The 16,941-nt window shown below is 46.1% G+C and overlaps 1 protein-coding gene and 1 non-coding gene across 2 annotated transcripts; both read left to right on the forward strand.

Annotated features, from left to right (window-relative positions):
- Positions 1–508: 508 nt before the first annotated feature.
- LOC109744070 (protein FLC EXPRESSOR) lies at positions 509–5,656 on the forward strand. Its single transcript, XM_020303168.4, has 4 exons — positions 509–1,253; positions 3,142–3,314; positions 4,043–4,188; positions 5,221–5,656. The coding sequence occupies exons 1-4, from the start codon at positions 670–672 to the stop codon at positions 5,329–5,331; spliced, it is 1,014 nt and encodes a 337-aa protein (XP_020158757.1). The 5' UTR covers positions 509–669; the 3' UTR covers positions 5,332–5,656.
- Positions 5,657–6,290: 634 nt separating this feature from the next.
- On the forward strand, positions 6,291–6,450 carry LOC120965497 (U1 spliceosomal RNA). Its single transcript, XR_005758551.2, has one exon. It is a non-coding gene; the product is annotated as a U1 spliceosomal RNA (small nuclear RNA).
- The last annotated feature ends 10,491 nt before the right edge of the window (positions 6,451–16,941 follow it).

Here is a 16,941-nt window from a genome sequence, read left to right on the forward strand (position 1 = left end):
TTTCACGAGAGGTATAGATTTGTTTTCGCGAGAGTTATAGTTGTGCTTCTAGGAAAGGGGGGAAAAAGAATCTTGTTTTCTTTTCTTTCGTGAGAGGCAAAGTTTAACTTCACATGGAGGCATATATTTGCTTCCCTCGAGTGCATGTCGGAAAGAAAAAAAAAACACCTTCTGTTTTGTTTCCGCAAGAGGCACAATTTCACGTGGAGGTGCAGATTTATTCTCCGAAAAGAACTCAACATGGGATCTAATTTCGAAGATCTCGACGCAAGGATTCAACGCTGAAAATGGTTCATGAGTTAGACGATCGGTTAAAGAGATAAAACGTTTTAAATAAACGAAGGTACCAAAAAAACACTCACAGATTGCGGCAAGTGACGCACAATAGAGGTGGAAGTGACCTTTGCAAAGAGTACTTCTCAATTACTAGTATTTTTTGACTACTTAATTACTTCTTAATGGGCCGCAAAATTTGACGGGCGGCAGCAAAATAGCAGCGCTTGAGAGAGTTGAGAGACTGCCTAGTCCAGCCCAAACAGAGCCCGGGACGAAGGCTCCCGTCATCTGTTCCAGCCTGTTCTTCCCGTTCCCCTCCGCCCTGACCTCATCGAGGCGACCGGCCGACCGATCAGCCTGACCCCAAACCCCTCCGCCGCCGCCCGCCTCCCCATGGCCGGCCGCCGCGCGCCGCACGTCATGAGCCTCCACGACTCCGGCCCGCCGCTGCTCGGCCGCGCGCCGCAGCACCCGCAGCCCGGCGACGACCGCGACGAGCCCCCGCACGGCGCCCTCCTCCACCACCCGCGCGGGGGCCCCTCGCAGCACCCCGCCGTGGCGGCCCTCGAGGACCGCATCGTCTCCCGGGACCGGGACATCCAGGAGTTCCTCGTCGACAACCAGCGGTTCGCCGCCACCCACGTCGCGCTCCAGCAGCAGCTCATCTCCGCGCAGCACGAGCTCCGCGCCGTCTCCATCGCCGGCACCAGGGCCCGCATGGAGCGCAAGGCCGACGTCTGCAACATCGCCGACCAGGCCGCGCGCATCGAGGCCGAGGCGCGCTCCGTCGCCGGCGCGCGCGTGGAGATCGAGCAGGTCCACGCCGATGTGCGGGTGCTCGCTGCCGCGCGCAACGAACTCATGGACCGGCTCAAAGACCTCCGCGAGCAGCTAGGGTGCGCGCAGTCCAATTCCGCCAAGTCGGAGAACGTCCGCTCCCAGATTGAGACCATGCGACGGGAGATCCAGAAGGGCAGGTATTACCATCTGTTTTCAATTTTATAGAATCAAAAAGGGCACGCCTCGTCGCCATTCTTATTCAAATGTGACCAAAACCCTACACCCATTTCATGCCATCACTCAGTTTAAGATTTTCAAGTTCCAGCACTGAAACATAGTATATGTGCTTAGAGCGTCAAGTCACATGCTTAGCATATTTAGGAATTTGTAGTTCACAGAACCTGCTAGGGAAAAGTTTTCTGGGCATTAATGAGAATGCAAAGCAGCCCTTGTTGTGTTGATTGTTGAATTGCTATACTCAAGCAACCTGCTCTCCAAGGAAACTTTTAGATTGTTAGCATATCACAAGCATTAGGGTTAGGGCAGATCAATGGTTCCTTGTTTTTTTCTTGAAGAGCAATGATGTCCCGCAATTAAGCTGGTTTTCTAGAACCTTTACAGTGGTTGCATGATTAGAATTATGAGCTCACGTGTCATTTGAAAAATGGCTTCTGTGCTTAGCAATTTGTTAGATTTGTTTGAACAATTGTCGTTGTATGGCCTAGTTGAGATATTTTGGTAGCCAGATAGGGCTACTCAGGGGAATCGCTATGGATGTTTCCTTGTTTGCTAGAGATCAGAGACCAATGTAGGACCTGCGGCAGAGTTATTTCTACAGCAGTTTGTAGGTTATTTGAATTTATATTGGAGGGTTATGCTCATCTGCTTCTTAATTTGATAGGGCTGCAATTCTTAATGGCTTAGGAGCATGAGGGCTGTTTAATTTAGTAAGGTCTGCCCATCTGCAAAATGTTATACACCAGGCTTTGGAGAGGAGTCAAGATGCATGCATTTTACTTCATTTTCCATGCTGCATTGTTTAATTGATGACAAATCAAACATCGGTCATCGTATGGCATATCACACTGCAGTTGGTGAGGCATATATGAACCAAATGGTCTCATAGATTTCATATACTAGGCCGCTAGGGTAGTGTTCAATTAATTATTGCAATTAGAGTCGCTGTGCCATCAATCACACTTGTAATGTCATGGATGCTTTTGGGGCCAGAGCTACAGCTGGCATGCCAGCACCTGCAACCACCTTGGCGTATTTTGGGAAGGCGGCTCAGGCCAAGTTATCCGTTTCCTTAGCTTATTTACTGAAACCCTGATTCATGTTGCCATCTCCTTCCACCTTCCCCCAACACCTGAGGTCACAACATGCGAACGGCAATTTTGATAGGGGTGCTAATCAGGATAGTCCTGTTCAAATCCAAACATATATGTGAACTGTTAAAGCCACCATCTAGCCTAGAATGGCTGCATGAGAGAGCAGGAAAATAGCTATGTAATGGTTGCTAGTGGGGTTTGTCTGTAAGATTTATAGATGAACATTGGATTATTGGACTTGTCAATGTACTGCACATGAATTAAAATGGTAGGACGTCTATACCAATTTCAAGCATCCCATCCGAGATCAATTGTTGTGGTATAATAACAGACTAGCAAGAGGCCCATGCGTTGCATGGAACATCAAGATGCATTTATACGAGCTGTTTATCTCGTGGGAGACGAAGATGAACGAGGGAAGTCCTTATCTGCAAATGTGGAGAGGGGTGCGGGTATCATTTTGCAAAATTGTCATAGTTTGCTTTCTATCCGTCAGATATAGATCAGACGGTCCATATTGCATGATGGCAGGCACACCATCATCACCAACTTGGTTTTTTATAAGAGTAGAGATATCTAGGGTTATGGGAGCATTTATGATTCGCCTTCAGCCTAAATATTGACATTGTCCTTTTCACTCGTAACGGTCAGCAAGCTTTTCTGCGATATTGGTACCGATCTAGTGGGTCTTGCTCTGTACCATCAGACCCAATCCACTGTCTTTCTCTAATGTCCTTTCTTATAATATTGGTAGGGCTGCGGTTGAATTCGAAAAGAAGGCACATGCTGATAACCTTTTACAAAGTAAAGCAATGGAGAAAAATATGATTGCTGTGGCTAGTGAGATTGAGAGGCTTCGGGGTGAGCTTGTAAATGCTGAAAAGCGGGCCACTGCTGTCACCACAGCAGCAGCTGTAACCAACCCTGGTACAGTACTGAATCTCTATGGGTTATTATCCTTTTCCTCTTCTGTATTAGCTAATAGCTTTAGACGTATTTATCGTAACTGCTTTAATCAGTATTTTTAATTCCATAGCGTACAAAAATACACAACCAAATCCACCATATAATCGAATGATTTGTTTTTAGCCCATAACGTCCGAGACAAAATATATGCTAAAATGAATAGAAGTTATAGTAGCAGTTAGGGAGGAGAGTAGGAGAGATGCTTAGCATATCAGCTATCATAGATAACTTGCATTTAGCAGTTTTAGCCTTCTCGGGCCAGTTTGCGGTTGTTGGGCTGGTTTGTGGAATCTAGTTAGCTATTTGATACTATGAATATTTGTTAACTCTAATCAGATTTTCCTACTATCACTAAGAAAAAGACGCTTTCGAGTATTTATATGCAAAAGTAGAAAAAAATACAGGCCCGTTTGAAAAGTCTTTGATGCCATGCAAAGCCATAAAAATAGGCATCTTGAGACTTGAGCTTACTATCTTGTGGCCTGTACAACCTGTCTTTAGTTTGTGAAACTAGCTTTATATAGAACTGATGAAGCCAGCTGTTTGGCCCATCTCCGGCTTTTAGCCTGGACAAGCTGATGTTGAAGTTGGGCCAAACAAGCTATTACTCAGAGTACTTCTTAGGTGAAAGTATATGCTTGTTTTCTTGCGCCATTGTTTTGAATCATTTAGTTACAATCCTGTTTCAGGGTATGCTCAACCGTACAGCAGTTCTGAGGCAACATATGCCACCATGTATGGCAATCCCGAGGCAGCATATGCAGCATATGGCAGTGCTGAGGCAACATATGCTGGAACATATGCCAATTCTGATGCTTATAGCACCACTAATCAGGTTTGTTACCTAGCTTTATCGTTGTGCTCTTATCTCCTTTTGGTACCAGTTACAACATTTGCATACCTAGATTCTTACAGATGTAAAAACTGTGTGGTTTATCTAGTTCAGAAACACACTAATTACCGGAAATTTGAGTATTGATCTCGTTTCCCTAATTTTTGGGTTACTTGAATAACTGCTATATCAATTTGGCGATTTAAAGAGACTACTCCTTCCGTCCCAAAATAAGTGTCTCAAGCTTAGTACAACTTTGTACTAAAGTTAGTACAAAGTTGAGACACTTATTTTGGGACGGAGGGAGTATTATGTTTGTTTTGTTGTTTCATGTACAGTGTGCATGTTTGACTCTGTTTTAACCCTTGACATGGGCTTTGCATATCCTCCACACACTTTGAAATTTTTGAAAATTCTTGTTTCCACTTATTCACTCTTCTTTGCTTGTTGGATTGGGGATCTCTGAATGATTTGTGTGTTGTGTGGTATTTCTGAAGTTCCATTTTTCACCTATAAGAAGCAGGGTAGAATAACATGGTAACGAGCAGCCTTTTACATTGTTCGCAGTCATGGATCCCACTCTTCTACACCTTCCCCAGTCTATGGCATTAAGTTTGTACCCCTTGACATATGGGAACCCGGTTGCTCATGTGCTTCTCCAGTTTACACCTTCTCTTTGCATGGCATTAGGTGTAAAAGAGTGGGATCCATGACTGTTAAAGAGTGGGATGCATGACATTATGGGTACCGCTTGCTCATATCTGAAAGTCAGTTTTTGGCAAATACTAACGTTTTCACTAACGAAGTCATACTACTCAAGATCTGTATTGCGAAAACACTTTCTACACAAGAAATTGACCAACACTTGTGATTGAAAAAATTACATGGGTCCTATTGTGTGTTTGGGATTAATTGTAGAGATAAAGTCCAGGTCCTTGTATCTCCCCTCTCACTGAATTTTGCATCTCTTCCAAGCTCTAAAATACCTAGGTACATAGTAGTGATATTTCTTCTTCTTCTTCTTCTTCTTCACAGGCTCAGACTCGCACTGATGGCAATCAACATTACATGGCCCAGCCGGTTCACTATGCGCAGTACGAGGGCCAGCAGCAGCAGCAGCAGCAGCACACCAATGTGCAAAGATGAACGCTGACTCAGGGTATCTTTGACCTCGCGCTCTACCTTCTTAGGGCTTTGCCAGTGTAAACGAGTAGCTGCAGGATGCACCGAATTGAGGTTGGCGGAGGGATGAATTCATTGCATTGGAGGTGCCAGGAGATCTTGTTTATACATTGTCATTGGTTAATCAACTCTGAAATGCCTGTGCAAGTCGATAGCTCGGAGTCCGCAAATTCTTGATGCAGTGCCCTCTTGATCAGCAATCCACCAGTTAGTTGATTGTCCATTATGAGCTGTCGGTTGTCCATGCGTATAATGGATAATCTCAGGCAGGTTGATGTTTCTGTGGTCACCATCTTTGTTGCGCGATCCATTTTGCCAGTGAGAGGGGCAAAGCTTTGTCTTCGCTTAGTTTCCTTCTTTCAGGGATTTCTTCTCCTTCTTCGTCCGATGGAGAATGCTATGCCCATACTTTCATGGTTTCAGGTAGTAAATTGCGTTCTGTTCATGTCGTTCTGCTGGGTGAAAACGAATCCCTTTCCTTTCCTAAGAGAAGTGGCGTGCATACGTAGATATTGTCACAAATTATCGCTGTTTGTGAAGCCTATTTCCTGTATGGGAGTACTATTTTATTCGAAAAAAAATCAGGGCTACATGATTTGCGCCGTTTCTATTCATCTAACACTGCCCCAGGGTGCCCTACAGAACTGCTCTCCCAGGGAAAAAGAGAAAAAAAAAATAGTAACAAAGAACCAGGCTCCACAATCGCGTTCTCCAGGCCCACTGCCGCCACAGCTCGCGTTCCAGGCCCACGTATTGCTCTCAAAGGGACAAAAACGAGCCCATCTAAAACCTTGTGTAGCGTGCTCCCGTCCCGCACGCAGCGCTGCTGCTGCTGCGCTTCGGTTTAGTCCCACCTCGCCTAGCCGAGGGCATCGGGTGGGGGGAGCTCGCTATAAAAGGAGAGGCAGGTGCGACCTTGCTCCATACTTACCTGGACGGGGTCGACGGGCGATCATGAAGGCCAGTGGCCTAGGTTAGGGGCCCACATTGTACTTGGTGGGTGCGCTGGCCTATCATCTCCTCAAGTGGGAGAGTGAATGTCATAATTTGTGGCAGAGGGGGTACGCGTTCGCGCGGCCCCTGCCAGTTCTTTGAGATTAAATTTTCGTCCTTGTGTAGTGGAGAAGTGCGCGTTTGCGTGCTCCCTGCTGTTTCGTTGAAAGTATAATTTGGTCCCTGGTCTTACAGACGAGGGCGAAGATTGCTTCTCTCGTCTTTTCGGTAAGGTCCTTGAGCTTTTGATTGGTCGAACTCTACGGTCCTTGAACTGTTGGCTCGGTCGAATAGCCCTTTCGTGTACGTTCGGGTGCCCTCTCTTCACGTGTTTGCATACAGAAGACGGTATGATTTAAGTGAGACATTACACGCGAAGCCAACCTTGATAGAGTTCATCTCTAAGCAGGGGCCTTGATAGAGTTTAATTAACTACTATGGTCCATGATAACATTGAGGACCCAGACTATTCAAATAGATAGTATAGAAAACTAGGAGCCCGTGATCACCGGTGAGAGAAAATTTCGTGTTTTGACCCTTTTGTCAAACAAAATCGAGATTTGACCCCAGTTTGAAACTTTTTCGAGATCTGACCCTTTTGCTACCGCCAGACCTTCAGGTGGTAGGGTTGCACGGTCTACCGCCGCAGGTTCTGGCGGTAGGTGTGGCTGACGGCCGTCAAGCTGTTAACGGCTGCTTACGGACCTACCGCCATAGGCCACGGCGGTAGCCCACACAAACCTACCGCCGAGAGCTCTGGCGGTAGGTTATCATAGTCCGCATGAACTTAACTGCTTTGATTTTGTCTTTAATTTTTTTGCCATAGACATAAGAAACAATAAGCACAATTTCATAGACATAAGAAGTTTGATCACATCCAGATAATTTGATCACATCTAAATAGTTTTGCCATTACGGACTAAGAAACAAGTACCAAATAACATAGTTTGATCACATAACATAGTTTGATCACATCCAAATAGTTTCACGAAGCCAACATAAGAAGTTTAACAAGTTCAACGGTCATCGACCACATAAAACGTTTCATCCATAGGTAGCAATCAAACATGACGATCATCAGCAGCCACACGCATATATAGTTTAGATGATATCGATGACGATCATCATCTTCAAGCCTTGACGGTTGGTGTTCCTAATAGTAATTAGGATGGCCTGTCCAACATGAAGATTCTTGTCAACGAGGAAGCTCTTCCACCCAACCGAGCTTAAATGTGTGCGACCATCCGTGTCCACGCCGTACGCACAAGTAGTGACGGGGCCCCTTGCGGTAAGGCGTATTCCAGCATAGCCTTCTTCATCAGCCTCGATGCCACAACTCTCAGATAGGCTCTTTGGCAATTTCTGAATAAGAAAAACATATTAATTAATAAGTATGGATTTGGATACAGTTTCGGTGCTCGGCATCTTCCGGGCACTTGCTCCGGTGCTCGAGGAGCCATGGCAGCGGTATGCCGGAAGTCCGGTTTCTCTTAGCGGGGGGGGGGGGGGGGGGGGGCAGTCGCCGATGAGGCTGACAACCCTCTCGTGCCAGTTCGCCCTCTCCACTCTTCCTGTGAGAGGACGACCCTCCAGCGGTAGTGCCGTAATCATCGCCCAATCCTCGAGGGTCACGGTCATCTCCCCGCATGGAAGATGAAAGCTGTGCGTCTCTGGCCGCCACCGGTCGATCAAAGCCGTGAGAGCTGAGTGAACGAGCGTCGGCGGCTTACGCTTGAACTGCAGGATGAAACCCAATAGTCAGGCTCTCCTGAAGAACGATGCGTACCGATCGTCGTACTCCATCTTAACCGTCGTCTTGTGAGCCCTCATCCGCAGTGGCGGCAGCATCTGTGAAAATCAATAACCAAAGCATAATTAGCATGGACATAATAGTTAGCAACTTGTTTTCATCAATTCGAAAGATTTGGTTTAAAATGCTAATTACCACTCCATTCTCAATGAAACGGGCACGGTGACGCTTGTCGAACCTAGGGTCAAGCATTGTGTACTTCGTGCCGATGTCGTCCGCAAGAGGTGGCCTCCTAAAAGAATTGCATAAGCATATCAAAAGATTTTTCAACATGAACTAGGGTTCAACATTAACTACGAAACACATCGATGCATAACAAAAATTAATCACATCCAACAGAACCTATGAGTTCAATCTTTGAATAATCATATATCAAGATTATTATGAACATGAACTAAATACAATACATATATCAAAGAACTAAATAAAATACTTTTATGAAGATGCAATCACCATGGTTTCAATGCATCATAACACATAGTTCTCCAACAACATCCAACATGCATAATCTCATTTTTTGTTAAAAAACAAAAAAAATGAACTAGGGTTCATCTTGAGGATTCATACACTACATATAACAAATATATCAAATATTCATCTCCAATATTCATCATACACTACATCCAATACTTGCATCATAGCATAGGAACATGCATCATCCATCATATAAAAAAACCATTCAAATCAATTATGAACTAGGGTTCATCTTAACACAACCATACCAACTATTCAATGTAGTTCATATCTAACACAATATAACATCTAGAATCAACCTAAATCAATCCTAGGGTTAATTTTTTTTCAAATAGGAGTGATTTGAATCGAATAATGCGACGAATCGAAAGGTGTTTGATTAAAACTTATTGGAGGGATTGAAAGAGCTTACTTTTCTTTCTTCGGGGCCATCTCGATCCGCAAAATCCATCAAGAAACGAAGAAGATCGGAGGGGGGGAGTGGAGGGGATGAGAGAGGGCGAGTTGAAGCAACTGCTCTGTTCTTCGTGGTGGGGGGCGGCTGGGTGGGGGGAGAAGGGGGTGGGGGCGGCCGGCCCGCGGTTTATATATGCCCACACCCTACTGCCAGAGACTCCGGCGGTAGGTTCAGACAACCTACCGCCGGGTGGAGCGGCGGTAGGGTGTGACGGAGGGGGCACGAAGGCCGTTATCGTTGCTGACGTGGACAAGTTTGCTACCGCCGCTGGTCTCGGCGGTAGGCTATATGATCCTACCGCCAGGCCCCCTGGGCAAAAGGGTCAAATCCCGAAATATTTTCGAACGGGGGTCAGATCTCGATTTTGTTTGCAAAAAGGGTCAAAACACGAAATTTTGCCCACCGGTGATTGAAAAGTACGGAGAACCTAGCGTCCCGGCAAAACACACCCACATTTCAATACAATCGTGGGCGTCCAGTGTTACGCCAACCATGCAAACCAGATAAAGACGTGAACCTGGTCGTTTGAGCTTTGAGCACTTCCCTCACCTTCGATTTTGAGGTGTCAAAACTAGTATGGCATCCACCAATGAGATAAACCCTGGTTACATTGATAATGACATGGCAAGCAAATCGACCAAGAGCAACATCGACTGCGAGCAGTATTAATTTGTGTTGTGTTCTCAGTGCCTTACCAGTATTAATTGCCTCTTGTCGAACTTCTTTTTCAGGTGCTTTATACCATGGCATTTAGGATGCCTCGACGTCGAGTTGAGGACCCAGATGCATCTTCTATTCTGAGAGCCGCATATGTTTGGATACGTTATTTCCATCGTCGCAGGATATGTTGGGTTGATGGGAACTTGGTTATACAAGGCATTCGTTGCATGTCAACCTTCAGAATTGAGTGGTAAAGTCCTGGCTATCGGCCGACCTGACAAAATCAACTCACCATATGCAGTTATGCACATACTTTTAGCTTTTGACTAGAAACACATTTGTTTTTGACATGACACTTCACAAAAGACAAAATCGGTCATTTATCCCTCATGTGGAGTATGCATATATGAGCGTTGATATACAGACGACACCCCCGGGACGATTTCAAGACGACACAGCATATCCCACCGTCCATTGGAAAGGCAAAACTGCACAACACTGTTGGATAAGCCATCGTCCTAGAATCGTGAGAGCGATTGTCGTGTGTGAAGTACTTCTGTATCCATATTATTCGCCTCTCCTTGTACAAATTGCCCTTTTGTAGTCATATTCTTTTTCTTTTCTTGTATTTTTTTCTATGGATGGAGAAAATGGGAAAATAACAGGTAATGAAAAGGACCCGATACTATGTATAGCTTTACAAAAAAAATAGTAAATATCCCTCTTGCAACAAGCTAGGGAAGGAAATGTACGTGTTGTCCAAATTTAGGAACAGTTGATGCTTAGGCAGCTGGCTAGCCATTATCCGTGCATTTAGAGCAAGGTTAATAGTACAACCAACAATCGGCTATATATAGTTGCCATGTCACCTATGAGACATCTGGTAGTGCACTCATATAATAGTTTTTTTTGCGGAGGCACTCATATAATAGTTAGTCATATTTGTATGCTATGACCGAAAGTGGGCGGGGACAAACATTGATGACTTATCAACATGCTCGCAATTTTTTTTATGAAGGAAAAAACATTCTAGAATGTTTCCGCAAAAAAAAATTGATGCTTCAAAATGCTGACTTTTTGGAGCATGAAAGTGCTAGTTATCGACTAGAGGGGGGGTGAATAGGCGATTTTTATGAAAGTCTTCAAAACATGAGAGTTTCGAAGACAAACAATAGAAATGAACCTATTGATATGCAGCGGAAGGTAGACTGCACTAGGCAAGCCATAGTCAAGTATTCAATGAGGTGCAAGTGCGAAGACTAATAGCAGCTAGGTAGTACGGATCAGGATGGAAGATGGTATGAAGCCAAACAACGATAGAAGTCACACAGTGAAGACAAATAGGTAAAGCAAACAAGCAATGACTTCACGAAGACAAACTGTAAGTAAAGAGAGGGAGAGGATAAACCAGTCACTTGTTGAGGACACAGGATTTGTTGGACCAGTTCCAGTTGTTGTGACAACTGTACGTCTGGTTAGGGAGGCTGAGATTTAACTCAGAAGACCGCGTCTTCACCTTATTCCCCTTGAGCTAAGGACACCCAGTCCTCTCCCAATTACTCTGGTAAGTCTTCAAGGTAGACTTCCAAACCTTCACAGACTTCGTTCACCGGCGATCCACAATGACTCTTGATGCTCAGAACGCGACGCCTAACCGGCTGGAGGATTCACAGTCCTCAAGTGTAACAAGTCTTCAGATCACGCGGACAGAAAGACTTTAGTGATGCCTAACACTCTTTGGCTCTGGGTGTTTGGGCTTTGTCCTCGCAAGGATTTCTCTCTCTCAAAAGCTTCGGAGGTGGGTTGCTCTCAAACGACAAAAGCCGTGCACTAACTCTGAGCAGCCACCAATTTATGGTGTAGGGGGTGGGCTATTTATAGCCACTAGGCAACCCGACCTGATTTGTCCGAAATGACCCTGGGTCACTAAGGAACTGACACGTGTTCCAACGGTCAGATTTCAAACACATGCGGCAACTTTACTTGGGCTACAAGTAAAGCTGACTCATCCAGCTCTGGATAATATTTGCTCTCATTGACTTCGCTCGAAGACATAGGATTTTGGTTGAGCATCACTTCAGTCACTCTGACTTTGTTCACTGGGATCCCACTTAACAGTACGGTGGTTCCTATGACTCAACAAAGAAGAAAAGGAAACAACGAAGCAACTAAGTCTTTGCGCTCCATAGTCTTCACGCAATGTCTTCTCTTGTCATAGTCTTCAATGTGAATATCTTCACATACCACCATTTCCTTCAATGTCTTCATACATTTTTAGGGGTCATCTCCGGTAGGTAAACCGAATCAATGAGGGACTACTACCTGTGTTATCCTGCAATTCTCACAAACACATTAGTCCCTCAACCAGGTTTGTCGTCAATACTCCAAAACCAACTAGGGGTGGCACTAGATGCACTTACAATCTCCCCCTTTTTGGTGATTGATGAAAAACTGGTTGAAGTTTTCAACGGTGATAAAAGTATGTGAAATTGTAAAGGATAGAGGTATTGTCTTCGTAAGTAGCAAAAGGCTCCCCCTGAAGATGTGCATATAAGTAATTTGCTTTTGGAATGCAAATGCACATGGCAGGTTGTACTTGTGGAGATCCTCTTCAACTTATGAAGACAATTCATCATGCATGATTTGATATAACAAGGATAATGACATGCATAATGAGAAATGGACGTCTGCAGAATGACTAAGTGCGGAATTTATCATCGCACATGCGGAATTTATCATCGCATCATAGAATAGCAAACAAGTAGCAGACGACCATCGAGTTTAAGTGTTACAACTCAAAGAACCAACTGTATCAAAAGCGAGAGTTGTAAACACTAGGCAAAATATAAAGCAACCGCCCATATGGACCCGCTTGAAGACTATCAACTCATATGCTTCTTCCCCTTTTGTCAGTAAGGACCAAAAAGGTTTGAAGACATAGAGCCTCTACTCGTTCCCAGAAGGAGTAGGAGAGGATGCAAGGTCGGCGTCGGGGTTTGGCGGTGCAGACGAACTTGGTGCAGTGTCGAAACGCGCTGAAGTTGGAGGAGGTGAAGTAGCATCATCTTGATCATCGATCACTCTGGCATTCACCGTTGCAGCGGAGGAGGAATAATCAGAGTCTTCAAGAGACGGAGTTCGACGCAAGACAACATTCCTTGGAGGAGTGGAATCAAACTTGAATCTTTCAGTGAAGCCATCGTCTTGAAGATCTGCTTCAGCCCTGAGCAATGTCAAACTCTTCCATGACCTCCGACAGGTTTCATGAGTGACAAAGGCATTCTTGGTGGCAAGATTGCGAATTCGATTGACGTCCACCAAGAGGCTTTGCATCTGCCGCTTCAGCCAGTAGTGATGCTTATCTTGTTTCTGATGCAGGGCAACGAGAAGTTCTCGGTCATTGAGAACACGAGATCGCTTCCGAGGCCTTTGAGCAATAGTGCTTTCAGTGGCTTCAGTTTGAGCACGGTGAGGTAAGCGTGTATTGCCAGCCAAAGGATAAACACAAGTGACTGCCTGGACTCCTTCAATGGGTTGCGTGAAGCTTTGGTGATCAGCATTGTGAAGACAAACATGCTCCTTGGCGGGCTCTGGGTATATGGCTTCAACTGACATATCAACCTCTGGCAGAAAGATCAGATGGTTGCGAGCAGGGGGCTGATAGTTGACAGCTGAGTGTAGCTTGATGAGGCGCATGACCCACGGAGCGTAGAACTTCAGTCCAAAGAGATCAGAGCCTGATGCAGCCAACTGCCTGATAAAGAAGTCTTGAGCATTGAAGTTGATGCCGTTGAAGATATAAAAGACCAAAGTCTTCATTGCTCCTTCAAGTTTTGCTGCTGAAGAATGTCCTTTGACAGGCCATAGAGTTCGCCTGATGATGTGATAAATAGTGCGTGGCAGATACTCTAGATCTTCGACAAAGAACTCCTTTGGGTAATCAGCGTCATGTGATAGAGGCTTCATCATGCTCAGCATTTGACTCATGTTGGGCTCTGGCTTGTGGAAGATACTCTCCAGAGCATTGCGGTGAAGCTAACAACCAGGTTCATATAATTCTCCTGGAGTGGGCAGGCCGGTTAGCTCAATGATGTCAAAAGCTTTGGCTTCATGATGGACATTGCCTGTCATCCACTCAAGGACCCAAGTCTTCGGATCCCTGTTGTATCCGCGAATGTGGAGGGTAGCATAAAATTGAAGCAGAAGTTCTTCATTCCAATGCTCCTTATCAGTCACAAAGTTTAGCAAGCCAGCATCACGGAAGCAGTCAAGGGCTTCTTCAAGACATGGTAATCCAGCAATGGCTTCGCAGTCAAGATGCATATGAGGAAAGATGTGCCCCTGATCATAAAGATCACATGAATAATAACTGCGCTGCTGATAGCTCCAGAACCGATCCGACGAAATCCTTGGCTTGGAATAGGGGTTCTTGGCACTATCAAAGAAAGTGTTGTGCGCAATGAAGCCATTTGCATTGAAGGACCCTGGTGAAGTGGCAGTACCTGGAAACCTGGGCAGTCTTGGCTTTGGCTTCTGGACCTGTGGCCTGTGCGCGACATGATAGTCAAATTGCGGACCAGCAGCAGGAGGAGGAACCAGAATAGGCCATCTGACAGTGACCAGCTGACCATAGTTGTATGCTTGCTCAATAGTATGTGGCCTTGGAGGCGGTACAGGAGCAGTGGCAGTGGCAGTGACTTCAGGCTGCAGATTGGCATCAGGTGCATCATTGACTTCAGGTGCTATCACTTCGGGCACCACATTGACTTCAGGCGCCACATTAGCTTCAGCCATGACAACGTCATTGGCTTCGGTGTTGGTGTTGGTGGCCGCCTCAATGTTGTTAACCTCCACTTGAGTAGCTGGAGGGTCAGACACGTTCTCCTCGAGAACAACTTGGTTGGGTAGCTGGGGTGTAGCAACACGTGCTTCTTCTTCTCTTGGTTCTTCTTGGTCATCGGCTGATGCAGCCGGAATATCTTCAGCCATATTGGCTTTAGTCTCGGGGTTGTTCACAGTTGGAGAGGCTTCAGGAAAGACTTGGCGTGAAACAGATTGTCGCTCTTCTCCTTCTGGAACACTTGACAGAGTGACCTGTGGCCTTGGTCCTTTGCGAAGCCTGTGAAATGCTAGCAACGCTTGTGGAGATGGAGTTGGTTGGGCCACAAAGTCTTCATCTTCAATCACCGGAGTGGTGACCTGTGTTGGGGGAGTAACTGGTGTTTCTTCTTGACGGGGGGATTCTTGTGGGTGATCAGCCCATGAGTCATCCTGAGCAATTGGCGTCAATGGACGACCAATGCTGATGAGTTCGCTGTTCGTAAGAACAGGCGATGATACCATGTTGTGCTCGATCTGAGGAAGGACTTCATCATCTTCAACATTGTCATGATGACCAATGTCTTCAGCTGCGGTGGGGTCAACAGCTGGAATGTCTTCAGCTTCAGGAGCCTCTGTGGAAGCAGGCTCATGAACTATCATTCGACGTTCTTGTTGTGCAGATGGAGGACGAGCAATAGAAATTGGCTCGATGACGAGGGGCTCTGTGGGAGCAGCCCGATCTCTCTTCTTGGTCTTGCGCTTCTTGGTGGGTGGAGCATCATCAGTGGTGTTCTTGGTCTTGCGCTTTCTAGCTTTGGCTTCAGCTGCCCTTGTCTTCTGAAGCTCTGAAGCCACTGTGGGGACCTTAGGCTTCACGCCTGTCATACTGGCTGGGAAGACAATGCGAGGTTCTTCCCGCCTGGTTGGTTCAGCTTGGTCCACAGATGGCTTCTTCTTCTTGGCAGCCATCTTGGGGTCGATGCCAGGACGCCAAAGTGCCTTGCGCTTCTCAGCTTCATTGTAAGCTTGAACACACTTGGCAGCGAGAATCTTCATACGCTCACGAGAACCTTTGGCTTCATCACGTTTCTTGTGAAATGCTTCCTTGAGCTCATGCAGCATGACCTTGAAGTTCTGGACGTCTGCCCCGCTGAGCTTGGCCACATGCTTCTTGAACTGAGCCTTTTCATAATCGATCTTATGCTTCAGCTCAACAATTTTCTGAGCAAGAGCCAGCTCAGGAGCAATGGCTCCATGGAAGGAGACGCTTAGGCCAATTGGAAGTTGCAGATCATCAAAGCTGAGATTGGGGGTATCAAACCACTCATCAATGAAGTTGTTCAATACTTCCACATCAAAGAGAGGCAAATCATTGAAGATTTCCGCCTCTTGCTTGCTCTTTATCAGCTGCTCAAGAGCGTCATCACCAAGATCGTCGTCACTTGACAGATCAATGGCGTCATTCTCGTTCCTCAGAACAGCAGCAGGGGTCAGAGCTGGACCAGTGGAGTGCATAGGCTTCTTTTTCTTCTTCTCAGACTTGGAGATGCGTGAGAGATCTTCAGACTGCACACTTGGTGCAGGAGGAGCAGTGGCCAGAGGCTTCACTCGTGAAGCTGTTGGTGCAGGGGAAGGCTTCGAAGCTTTAGGTTTCTTCAGCTTCTTTGGCTTCGGTGGTGCAGGCGCTTTGTCAGAATCAGCGTCGTCTGCAGGCTCATCCACGGCTGTCCCTTGAACCATAATATGAGTGATGAGACCTTCTAGGTTGTAGAAGGGCCCAACAAGATTGGGTTCAGCTTCGCGTGTGCCATCGACACGAGGAGCAGAGGGGCCTGGATTGAAGTCTAATCCCCGCGACTTCTTGTTTTCTTTGGCAGAGTTCTTGGCAAACTGGAAGTTGCGCTTGAACAAATTGTCGTCATGACACCATAGCAATGAAGATGGGTCGGCATCTGCAGGCTGTGGTCCACGGACCATGCAAGGGTAGAAGCCTTGTTCAATGGCTTCAACTCTGAACCTGGGTGGAAGATTTTTGTACAAAATGTCTCCCCATGGTCGCTTGATGGCATTCTTCTCAGCATATTCCTGGGTCACGAACCTGTACTTGTACCATTGTTCTGCCCAATATCTTCGAATCCATTGGATTCGGGTTTTTCGCTGATTGTAGTCCTCCTCTGGATCTGTCTTGTACAGTTCATAGAGGTCAGGAGGCAAATCTCTTGAGGTGTTCCCACGGCGTTGTCTGCCACCCTTCCTTGCAGACTTCTCTGTTGCCATGAAGTTCAGACTGAATGGCTTCAACACTGTCAAAGGTTTCCGTCTGCTGGTTAGACAGGAACTGGCTTCGGGAGAGTTGATG

Source organism: Aegilops tauschii, chromosome 5 (genome assembly GCF_002575655.3).
Source record: "Aegilops tauschii subsp. strangulata cultivar AL8/78 chromosome 5, Aet v6.0, whole genome shotgun sequence".
NCBI lineage: Eukaryota > Viridiplantae > Streptophyta > Magnoliopsida > Poales > Poaceae > Aegilops > Aegilops tauschii.